The sequence below is a fragment of the Cricetulus griseus genome, chromosome 7 (genome assembly GCF_003668045.3).
Source record: "Cricetulus griseus strain 17A/GY chromosome 7, alternate assembly CriGri-PICRH-1.0, whole genome shotgun sequence".
In the NCBI taxonomy this organism is placed as follows: Eukaryota; Metazoa; Chordata; class Mammalia; order Rodentia; family Cricetidae; genus Cricetulus; species Cricetulus griseus.
This window is the reverse complement of record NC_048600.1, coordinates 27871614-27884326: the sequence shown is the minus strand read 5'-3', so window position 1 is coordinate 27884326 and position 12713 is coordinate 27871614. Positions and strand designations below refer to the sequence as shown.

The window sequence follows — 12713 nt, the reverse complement described above, 5'->3', positions numbered from 1 at the left end:
TTCATGGGGGGAGGGGGACCTTATCTCGACCATTTAAGACTCTGTAAAAACAGCTTCAGATTCTTACACAGATACTATATTTTCAGGAACATAATGTATCTATTGTAAAATATCTATTACTTAATGATAAGATACATCATCTTATAGCACAGCTAAGGAAAAAATGCTGACAAATTAACAAATTAGACACAATGCTCGCTCCTCTGCCACTTATCACATATTCCAGGGTTGGGGGCACAGATCTGCAGCTCTATAGCACTGCAGCAGACCACTGCTGCCATACATGAGCCTTGGGTCCAATCTTTACAGCCATTGGTGGGAGAAAAGTTCAACATATTTCAACTGCAGAAATTTTTTTAAAAAATAGAACATATAAGTGTTAATGAAGAATATAATAGACAATCAAAGACAAAATAATTCTTGGCAAAAGATTTAATGACTCAGACAGCAATTCTTCCTATGTTAAGACAATTCAAACAAATAAACAGCACCAAAGAGATTATTTTTAAAGACAGAAAACCAAGATGATGGAAGAGGAGCTGGGGAGGTGGCTCAGTGTTAATAGGTTTCCTACTCTTACTGACGACACAAGTTTGGTTCTCAGCATCCATACTGAGTAGTTCAAAATGGCCTATAACCTAGTTCCCGGGGATCCAACATTCTCTTTTTGTTTCCACAGGCGCGCGCACACACACACACACACACACACACACACTCGCACATGCAAACATATGTACGTACGCACGTAGCACAGATTCACAGACACAGAAATATACACATAAATAATTTTTAAATATTTTTCAAAAGTGTAAGACTATCTAAGAGTGTTTAGTGTATTATCATGAGCATGGGAAAGGACCACACGTGTGTAGGTAGGTCAGAGGACAACTCAGTGCAATCAGTTCTGTTCTTCCAACTGGAACCCAAGTTCCAGGAATCAGGCTCAGGTCACCAGGCTTGACCAGCAGGAGCCTTTATCCTTTGAAACACCTCACCAGCCCAGAAACAGTTTTTTAAAAAAATCTTTTTGTTGGTGAGGTGACTAGGGAGACACATATATACATGTAGGCAAAACACTCACAGATGAAATAAAATGAATAAACCTAATAATAAAAATCTTTTAAAATCTTCTTTTGGACCAGGTGTATTAGACCATTTCTCTGCCATATATTTTTACTTGAAATTCATTATTTAAAAACCCAAGCAGGAGTGCTGAGTTGCTCAGAGGTAAAGCTTTTGCCTAGTATTGACAGGGCCCTGGGTTCAAACTCCAGCAAAGCACACATGCACATGCACATGCACATGGACACAGACACATGGATACACACAGATCAATGCACATACATACACACATGTACACACAGACACACAAACATATATGCACACAGACATACATATACCACAAAGACACAACATACCATTGTGCATGCACAGGCTCAATCAAGGACAAAACTCATCACTTACTGGCTCCAAATATTTGTGTTAAAATGCTTTTCTGGTGACTGCAGTCAATGTTATAGGGAGTCTCGCCTGCTTTGTTGGGCCTGTAAAGTAGCCGCCCATCTTTGGGGTTCCGTAAAAGAAGTTCTGCCAGTCTCCGGCTCCTCCCTCGGATAGCAACATGCAGGGGAGTGTCACCTTTCTGTAAAACGGCAGCACAAGCTGAACTTCTCATCCTCAGGCCAGCACTAAGCAACACTTTTCATGCCTCTATAAAGCAGACAATCTAGAGTTTATGTTTTCATAAATGGTACAAATATAATATGAATTTGGATCTCTGTGTTCTTTACAGTTTCTTTCCCTGGCTCTCTATGTGTGCTTCTCAGAAATATTTCCCTCCCGGCTTCTAGAGTGCAGCTTCTCTCCCTGCAGCTCACCTAAAGAGCAGCAGCCTTTGCACACGTGCCTCCCAGGCCAGGACCCACTCCTCAGCACCCTTCTTCCATCAGAACAGTCACTGTCCAAGGACGGCAGCGCTTTCCTTAACTAGTTCATATTCCAGTTCATGGCTTTCTTCTACCAGCTTCCAGGCCAGTTCCCATCCATTGTGATCAGCCCCATCAGTTCCTGTCACCTTCGTCAAGCATCTGCCTTCATGGAGTCCTTAGATCCCATGACTCTACATTGTCCATCATGTCACACCTGTCCTCCATCACTACAGTATCTCCAGCCTCTTTATCTTTCACCCCTGTCATCAGCTGTCTCCTCCCCTACAAGACTCTACAATCACAAAAGTATTCACATCCCACACTAAGAAAAATTCCCACTTGTGAAGGACCTCTCCAGTGTGCCAAGTGTTCTGTCTAGTACTTCCTTGAGGACAACCAATACGTAAAACTTAGAAATTATATCCCGTCTCTCATCTACCGTGGCCACTCTGAGACAACACATGAAAGGCCTGCACGTCTTCCCCTGGATCCTGGGGATGAACCTTATCCAAACTGTCCCTCTGTCTCATGTTCCTCTATAGGTTTCCTTCCTGTGACAACAAGTGGTACAGTAACTGCTGAAATGAGAAAATGTAAAGGACTTCATGTGCTGGGTACTTTGGAAGGCACAGAAACAGAAGACAAAATGGCTCTGACTTTATATAGCTGATGACATAAAAAGAAGAAACTTGATAACCAAGAATAATTATAAAACCAACAGCATGACACACTGGGCTAAACTATGACCGCTTTCATTGTTCTTTTCACATGGATTTTCATTGCTATCATGCATCCACATGTCCTGCACTAACCTCCAAGTTCCCACCCTCATTCTGGGGGTCTTGTCAGCTTTCATCCCACAGATCCCAATGGCTGCTGGTCACAGTCCGTAACTGTCTATCAGTCCTCAAACTCAACATAGCTGAACCACCCAAAGCCATCCCACATTCTCAAACACATGAATATTCTCAAAATATTCTCAGCATACAAAATCTCTGGAAATACAAGCACACACACAAAAATGCTAAAATTAAACACAGAGCAACAACAGCTAGGTTAGACATCTTTATTTCACAGTTTATTTTTGTGAAATAGTATATGAAAGGCCAGATTCCAGACTCATGTAGGCATCACTTCAAATACTAAAGGCACAGAGTGGCCAGATCAGTGGGCTAGCATTTTACTTTGCAGGTGCAAAGGCCCGGGGCTCTACCTCTTGAATCACAGATAAGAACTCTTACAGGCTCCTCCTTGTACATTTCCCAGTACACTGTGTTCAGTGAACAACTGTTTCCTTACCATGAGCATCTGTCAGCAAGCATGTGCTGACTGTCTCCCATAACGACACTCCAGCACTGTGTTCAGTGTTTTGGTTTGGTTTTTGTTAGGTTTTTTTTTTTTTTTTTTTTTTTTTTTTTTTTTTTTTAATGCTTTTGTTTTGTTTGGGGACAGTGTCTTACTATATAGCCCTAGCTGGCCGAGGAATTCTCTATGTAGACCAGGCTGGCCCCACACTCACAGATATCCACCTGCCTCTGCCTCCCGAGTGCTGGGATTAGAGGTGTGTGCCACTGCATTTAGCAGAAGTTTTTAACTTCAAAAGTCTTTTTTAACTTTATGTCCATCCTAATTAAAACAACTCTTTTATTTTTATTTATGTGTCTGTGTGTGGCTATGTGCATGTGAAGGTATGTCATCAGGGAAGTGGGAAGAAGGCATCAGATATCCTGGAGCTGGAGATACCAGGCAGTGTGAGCTGCCCCATGTGATGCTGGGAACTGGACCATCAATGCCAGTCTACAGTCTACTTGGAGAACACACATTCCCAGCCCCTCCATATTCTCTGTAGACCTGTGGTAAGCTACTCCTGAGGTATCCTCCTCATGTGGTGGTCAAGGACAGCTACTTACAAATCACCAAAGGGGAACAGAGAGCACACTAAGCCTGCTCACTCCACATCATGATGCTGGAACAGAATCAGAAGGCCCTGAATACAATCCCAGCTAGTCGTCTCATCACACATATGACAAAAGTACATCTCTGGTACTCCCCAAATGTGCAGGTCAATGCACCACCATCTCTCCACGGGTGCTCTGCACAGACGATCTTACCTTGTCCACAGCTGACACCTTAGCCCCCTTATCCAGCAGCAGCTCCACCACTTCAATATTTCTCATCTTGGTGGCCTTTAGCAGTGGTGTCTCACCATCCTGTAGGCACAGACAAGGTTTAAAGAACAGGGTTTTCCTTTACTTCGGTAATTCTATATTCAAATATTCTGAAGAAAACATAATTTACAAACTGACCAGGAGGTGCTTTTCCTTTCTCAACTAGTGATTTGAATGGAGATAACTATATTAGTAACCTTTATATCAGAATTACAAATATATTTTCCCCATAGAATACCTAACTACAACCACCAAAGTCTGTTTCACATGATTTGAGTGAAGCAGAAATGGCTGATGTTGGGAACCAACCACAGCTCACAGAGGCTGTTTAAAGCAGATGTGTTCTGCATTCCAAACCGAGCGTAAAGAACCCAGAAGTAGCAACCTCTTCTTCACAGCTTGTGACTAACAGATAGTGTGTTTTCTGACACAGGGTGTCATCGTTGCAACTCTAAAACCATTCAGCTCACAGAACAGAACATCATCTATACCTTTGTGCATATTTCAGTGTCAGGATTGCACTGCAGAATATCTCTCACCATTGTGGCATTTCCCTTTTCAACAGCCCAATACAATGCAGTCTTATTGTCCTATGTAAAGAAAGAAAACCAAGTAAGAGACAGTATTAAAAACCTGCTCTTTGTGAATATAGAGAGGTGGGAGGTAATATCAATCTACATGACTCCTAGGATTTACTTTTGAGAAACTCGTTATAAAATGGTCCAAGAAAGACTCAGTACTACGGAAGTAAGAAGTGTCAGCCACAGAGCTGCTAAGTTGGGCTCTGCTCTGTTTCTGTGCTGCGGGGGTGGAGCCCAGGACCACAGTCCTGAAACACACTTGTATGATGCAATCAGATTCCAGGAGAGAAAACAGGTTAGAGGTCACCAACACCTGAACTCTGCTCTTTTGAACAAGTCATTATTAAACATGCTGACCCAGGCAATAGCATATGTGTGTCCACCTCTCCTGAATGGTGAGTAGGAATGTGTTCGAACAAACACAGGCATTATTGTTTGTTGCTTTCTTAACCTAGACGCACCAATACTCTATCTGCTTGAACAGATCCTTCTGCAACCTGTCTGGCTCTTCTGATTCACACAGACCTGGAAAGCGGAGCTAGACAGCATCAATTAAAACTGATTAAAAATAGATGCACAAGAATGATAGACACAGAGCAATCAGTGGCCTAAAATAGGTGATCCAGGAACCATCTATTAGTGAAAATCCGCCTTTAACTGAGAAGACAACTCCTGTAGCTGCCACCCTAGGTTTCCTATATCAATATGTCCCTAAGGGAGTTCCCAGCCTAAGAAATGTGTCCAAGCTGCCCGGCTCTTAGTGTGCCACTCACACATCTCCAGCACTGCTTCTCTTTCTATTCCCATCTCTCTTTCACCCCACCATCAGTGACAGGCTGATTTTCCATAGTTACGTAGTCTTTTCCTCTCCATTCTTGATCTTTCTCACACAGTCACCACTGTGCCTCCCTGAAGCACCCTGCCTTCCTTTCTCCTACATGCTGAAACTCAGTCCATTGTCAAATGTAACTCCAGTGAAACTCAGTCCATTGTCAAATGTAACTCCAATTCTACCTGCCTGTGACGGCTTTCCTTTGTTTCCTCTTTCTCTATATCAATGCTCAGTTTATTTTAAAAAAGTGTGTGTGTGTTGGGGAAGGGCCTAGGCCTGGCCCAGGATGATGTGGTAGACTTTGGGGAGCCCCTTTTGAGGGCCTTACCCTGTCTGAGGAGTGGAGGGGGGATGGGTAGGGGCAGATGGGATGTTGGAGGGGAGGGGAGGGAGAGGGAGAAGGGATTGACATCTGAAGCAAGCTTGTTCCTAATTTGAACTAATAAAATAAAATAAAATAAAGATCAAAATAAAAAAATGTGTGTGTGTGTGTGTGTGGGTGTGTGTGTGTGTGTGTGTGTGTGCATGCACTGGTGAGTGCAAATGTACACACACACTTATATGGAAGCTTGGAGACCAGAAGAGGGTGTCAGCTCCCTTGGAGCTGGAGTTAAGGCAAGCTTGAGCCACCCAGCATGGATGCTGGGAACTGAACCCCAGTCCTCTACAAGAGCAAGCATCCTTAACCAATAAGCCACCTCCATCCCCTTGTTTTATTTTTTGAGGCAGATTTTCACTACACAGTCGAGAATGGTGTGAAACTTTTTTACTTGTATCTGAATTTAAGTGGACATTAATTCTGGAACTTTAGAATAGTGGCAATAAAACATAAAAACAACAATAATACACAACCAATGCCTTTGGACATACATTTATCTCCACAGAAAGTAGGAGGAGAGACATCCTGACTACTTGACACATGTGTTCATGGTACCCACAGTCTAAGTGTACATACCTGCCCTCTGATGTCTATATCAGCATATTTTTGGAGAAGTGCTCGAACAATTTCAACATGACCACCTCTAACAGCACCAATCAATACAGTATCCCCACTCTGTAAAGGCAAAAAAACAAGGTCTGTTAGTAAACAAATACACATGTTCTGAAATTAAGGTTCCTTACTTATTAATATAGTAGATTTGTTCTAAAAACCTCTTTGAAAAAGAGTAGCACTAAAGTGAGATTTTAAATTAACTGATACTATCTGATATTAGCAACCCTCTGAGTAAGAGAGAGAGGACATTAGTCCTTAGAATGAGGACTCATGATGTCCCATGATGGAAACTTAAAAGACAAATTACTAAGATGGAATCTAGTCTCTTTGAAGGTAATTTCCCATCACACAGATAACTGAAATCACAGAACACTGGCTGGCAGTTTGGATGTTACATAATAAGTTCCCCTCAAATAATATCATGTCACAAAAGCAACAGGTTCTAAATTAGGAGTGCAGAGCTGGCGTACTATTGTGCCTCTAAAGGACAGCAAGGGCTGGTCCCAGAGTGGTATCTGTGGATACAGCCAGTGGGCCCCAGGCTAAAAACACACAGACATCATCTTCCTGCTGCACAAGAACTGAACAAGGTAAATGCCTCACAAGCACACTTCCTCAGATGACATTCAACCAGCAACTGCCATTTGAATCACAGCTTCCCACACTTCAGACTCATTTTGCCATGGGCTCAAGTATCTGTTATTTCATTACTAAACAGTAGATCAGCTATAGATGTCTGTGTTAAGTCAGCCCATGAGCTATTGCATGCTTTGGTTCTGAGGCCCCAATATGCTGCATGTCAACTACTCCTCGAGAGCTACAGGTTAGCACTGGGGTGCAGTATCTTTGATGCCCCACTAACAGCTTAAATAAACCCAAGGCATACCAGTTCTAGTCTGGTAAGCAATGGTATGGGTGAGAACCAGTACATTGATAAGGAACCCATTTCTCTGTTCCATTTTAAACTGGAAACAAGATAAACAAGGTCCCAGCTCTAAGAAAGACAACATATACTAAAATAAATAAACCAAGACAAACACTATACAGATAGAATAGCATATCCCATCAAAAGTAACTGAACTGGATAGTTAAAGATGACCTTTTAGACTAGGCAGATGTAACTAGAGAAGAAATGACAAACAGGAGCTACCATGTGCAGCCAGCATTCTTGACTAAGGGCACAGCAGGTACACATGGCCCTACCCCACAGCAGGACAAGATCAGTGTGCAAAAACAAAACAAAACAAAACAAAACAAAACAAAAAAAAAAAAACAGAAGGGACTTATTGGGCTGCAACCTCCTAAATGGGACAGTGTGACATAAAATAAGGACAAGGACTCAAGTAAGGATAATGACATACAGGACCCATAAACTAAAACTGGAGTATGTATCCAAAGGGTAAGAGAAAGCCTTGGATGACTTCAACAAAGAAATGCATGCATTCAGAAGCATGCAGACATAAAGCAGAGGCAACAGAGAAGTTTGTTGCATGCATGCATTCAGAAGCATGCAGACATAAAGCAGAGGCCACAGAGAAGTCTTTTACAATTCGTTTTAACAGGATAAAGTGGCTTAGGCCTGGGAGGGCAAGTTTTATGTGAGTCAACAGAATGGTGTGGGGTAGGTAAAGGAAAGGTAAAGCAGAGAGTAGGTAGCAGTATCATTTGCTGAGATGGAAAAAATTGAGGGGAAAATGGCTCCAGGTATTTAAACAAAAACAAAAGCCCCACTTCCATTTTATTTTGCTATAAGTTTTTCTGTTTTGATTTTTGGGGTCTTTTGTTTATTTGTTTTGTTTTTTTGGTTTTTTTTGGTTTTTTTTGAGACAGGGTTTCTCTGTAGGTTTGGAGACTGTCCTGGAACTCTCTTTGAAGACCAGGATGGCCTCAAACTCACAGAAATCCACCTGCCTCTGCCTCCCCAGTGCTGGGATTAAAGATATGCGTGCAACCCCACCACCCAGCAATTTTGCTGTAAGTTTTAAAAGCTTACTAAATATAAATTCAAGTGGAGAGTTCTGAACATGTATGAGTAACTTCAGGGAAGAAGTCAGGCAAAAGAAAAAAAAAATCTTAAGTATAATGCAGTATTTAAGTCCTGCAACAATGAATAACAGCAGCCATGAAAAACACCTAAAGGGATGGTCATAAAAGAGAGTTACAAATTAACCACATGTCTGACATTTCCAGCAACAAAATTATTTAACAAAAATAAACTAGGCCTGGAAATCTTAACTTAATAGTTTCAAAGGCAGAAAGAAATAAATCTCTTAAAACAAGCTCATGTCCTATGTGAGTACAGCTATTGAGTTTCTTGTCTACTTCACCACCACAGATGAGTCTGAGAGGGTTCCCTACCCTGTCAGGTATGTTCACGTATGTCCCAGCATCCAGCAGGTCCTGTACAATCTCTATGTGTCCCTCCTTTGATGCAATCATCAAAGCAGTGTTCCCATCTTTGTCAGTCAGGTTTACATTAGGATTCCTCTTCAAAATCTCTTTCACTGACTGTGTGTAGCCGCCTTTCACTGCCACAATAAGTGCAGTCATCGAATTCTTCAAAGAAAAACAAAGAAATTAGTATGTTTTAGAAAACATATTATGTATGCCATAATCAGAAAATGATTTCCAATTATTAACAGTTGTGGGGGCAGTGGGCTGGCTCAGTGGTTAAAAGTATCTGCTGCTCTTCCAGAGGACTGGAGTTTGATTCCCAGCACCCACAATGGGTGACTCACAACCATCTGTAATTCCTGCTCCAGGGAATCTGCTGCCCTCTTCTAACCTCTGCAGGCACTCCCATTCATATGCATATATCCACAGGTGAACCCAGACATATACACATAATCTAGGGCCTTGAGCATGGTAGGTGAAGGCTCCACCACCATAATAATCCTCCAGTCATTAAAAGTTATTTCCAATTGGGCCACCAAGAAGGCTTAGCTTATAGAGACACTTGCTGCCAAGCATGATGACCTGTTTGATCCTCAGGACCCATGTGGTAGAAGGGGAGAACCAATTCTCACAAGTTGTTCTCTGAACACCACATGTGTGCAGTGGCATATATGTACCCCCTTCCAATAAATAAATACACAAAGGTATTAAATTTTTAAATGTTAGTTCTGACAAAATGCCAATATAAACAACCAGACATATGCCAAAAGTGGCAGGAAGCATATGTTCAGGTTTCAAAACAAATTGTTCTTTATATCTTTTTCTCTGCGCATGTATATACATTTATGTGGACATGTGGAGGTCAAGTCATAGGAGTTCATTTTCTCTTTGCACCGTGTGGATTCTGAGGACAGAACTCAGGTCAACAGTCTTAGCAGCAAGCACTTTATCCACTGAGCCATCCTGTATTTTCAGTTTTCAAAGATACACTACTTCTGTTGAGTCATTAGACTATCTGGAGGTTCAGTTCTTTCAATGATAATGTGCTCACTTACAGGGAACAAACCCTTTACAGATGTACAAGGTTGAAAAAAGGACTCAAAATTCAACACTTTCCAATTTAAATAATCCAAAGTAAAATGGACCAAACTTGAAACTAGGAGTTTTTTAATGATAAAATGTTTAGGAAAAACTACAAATGATAAATTAAGAACTAGAGCCTGTAGGGGAAGCTGTAGCCACGCCTACTTAGGGGCTGGCTACAGCTTCCCCTACAAGAGTCTATCTCAATAAATGTTTAATAAATGATCTTTAACAGCACTTAAAAGCCCATTAACATATTCTAAGTAGCCCTTTAAAATACTGAACATGTTTCTCACATATTAAAACAGAATTTTTCATCATTGAATTATCACAATAGCAAGCTGCTCATCTTCTTGATAACTTGGGAGAGAGGCCAGTAGACCTGGGACCTGCTGTAGCTCCAGCAGGATGAACACTGCCTTGAAGGCCATCATGGAAGAAAGGACACGCTGGACACCATTGCTCTAGGAAGTTTAGCATGAGCTACACCATTTAACTTGGCCACAGGTGTCCAGAAATTTGGTGTTATCTCCTCTCAGACTCCATCATGAGCTGTCTGACATAAGATAATAATCACGCAAGTAGTAGTCCTTGGTACTTTAAAAGTGCTTACTGCACACAAACATTAGTTTCTGAAACATTCTTGGATCTCTAAGAAAAAGCTTTTTGTGAGGCTCCTTGTGGCTCTCTGGCACTCTTGGCACAGGTGAGGTACACAGTTGGTGTTCAATAACAAATTAATAACTAGTAGTCAGTTAAACTGAACCAACTGCAACGGTTCATGTCTGATGTCCGTAACTGTTTATTAGACAGGAACAACACCTTACAGCAAACAACCCACAGAGTCCAATGTCACTTTAAGAAAAGGCATTTTAATAGAGCATGTTTTCCTACAATTACAATTAAAAACCAGCTTGGCATGGTGGCACATAACTTTTGTTCTAGCTCAGGAGGCAGAGGCAGGAGGATCTCTGTGAGTTCAAAGCCAGCCAGATCTACATTGCAAGTTCCAGGACAGCCAGGATACATAATGAGATGCTATCTCAAAAAATTTTTTTTTAATTAAAAAGGAAAAAAAAAAGTGGGATGGCTACTTGACCTGAAGAAATTTTTTTTTTTTTTTTTTTTTTTTTTTTTTTTGGTTTTTCGAGACAGGGTTTCTCTGTGTAGCTTTCTAGACCAGGCTGGCCTCAAACACACAGAGATCTGCCTGCCTCTGCCTCCCAGGTGCTGGGATTAAAGGTGTGCGCCACCACCACCCGGCTTGACCTGAAGAATTTTTAAGTTTACAAGATTATTGAAAGTTATTCTTCATGTTGTCAGTTTCCAAAAATTTGTGTACATTAGCAACAAACCCTCAAAGGCAAATATGTATTGTTTTTCTTATCACTACATGCTTATTTCCAAAGTCAGTATCACTTAAGGAGTCCCAGCACTTGGCAGCAAAGGTAGGAAAGTCTGGGCTACATAAAGAAGTCCTATCTCAAAACTAGAAACAAAAAACCATTTAAGAACTCCAGGGAAATTTTTCTAGACTTGTACTATTCCCTTCAAGAAAAAATTTCCCTACTAGATGGGCTAGGAGAGGAGAGGTACTTACGGCTCCTTCTTGATCAACATCGGCTCCCATGGCCAACAAATGCTTCACACATTCCAAATGACCCTTTCGGGCTGCCCACACCAAAGGGGTTGTTCCATACTGTTAAAACAGGCAATGAACTCAAAATTACCTTCCGACACATACTAAAAGAAAGCAGCTCATAATGAAGCTATATTTTGAGTATTCTTAGATAAATATTTATACCAGGTCATAATTTCAGTCCCAGATTAAAAACCCATGTCCCTCATCCTTTTGTCCTGAGTAGTTAGTCATTTTGTATGAAATGTCTTTTAATCAACTTTATTTAGCTTTTCTAATCAAGATAATCTTTCCACCATAGTCATACAGTCCCTAATTTTCAATAGGCATTCACTGTTTCCTATATTTTATGATATAATGTGAAGTCTAATGATGTAAAAGTTAGCAACCAAGTGTCAAGCACAGCTCAGACAACTTAATATAGTTAAAGTGCCTGGTCTGTATCACAGAGTAAGCCCAGTTCATAGGATCACATTTTCACACAAGAAAGTGAGGCCCCAAACCGGGTCAAAGTCACAAAATTATCAAGACGCAGAAAAAGCCAGGAAGTGGTGGCACACTCCTTTAATCCTAGGACTTGGAAGGCAGAAGCAGGTGGATTTCTAAGTTCAAAGCCAGCCTGGTCTACAGAGGAGTTCCAAGACAACCAGGGTTACACGGAGAAACCCTGTCTCAAAAAACAAACAAACCAAAAAAAGAGGTAGAAAAATACCTACAGAACCACCAAGCTTCCAGATCTGCATGCACTCTTTTTTTTTTTTTTTAGAGTTACATATTTCCTTTCTTTTTTTATTATCATTTCTTTATTTGAATTAGAAACAAGATTGATTTACATGACAATCCCAGTTCCCTTCTCCCTCCCTTCCTCCCCTACCACCCCCCCAACTAAAACCCTACCTATCACATATCCTTTCTTCTATTCTTCACCTGACTCAACCTTTCTGCTCCCTCATGACCTCTGCATCCTTGCTCTTCTTCCCTTCTCATTCTCATAGCTCCCTCCCCCCTCTTCCCATGTTCTCAATTTGCTCAGGGGATCCTGACCCTTTCCCCTTCTCCAGGGGACAATGTTTGTCTCTTTTAGGGTCCTCCTT

At 41.3% G+C, this 12713-nt stretch overlaps 1 protein-coding gene across 1 annotated transcript in view; it reads right to left on the bottom strand.

The window, feature by feature from the left end:
- Positions 1-12713, bottom strand: part of Kidins220 (kinase D interacting substrate 220) — an 86635-nt gene that overhangs the window by 56699 nt on the left and 17223 nt on the right. Inside the window, exons 8-13 of the mRNA XM_035447342.1 lie at positions 11581-11679; positions 8862-9059; positions 6465-6563; positions 4588-4686; positions 4040-4138; positions 1465-1642 (exon numbers count right to left, since the gene is read on the bottom strand). Of these exons, the coding sequence (XP_035303233.1) occupies positions 1465-1642; positions 4040-4138; positions 4588-4686; positions 6465-6563; positions 8862-9059; positions 11581-11679 (772 nt within the window). The remainder of the gene's footprint in view (positions 1-1464; positions 1643-4039; positions 4139-4587; positions 4687-6464; positions 6564-8861; positions 9060-11580; positions 11680-12713) is intronic.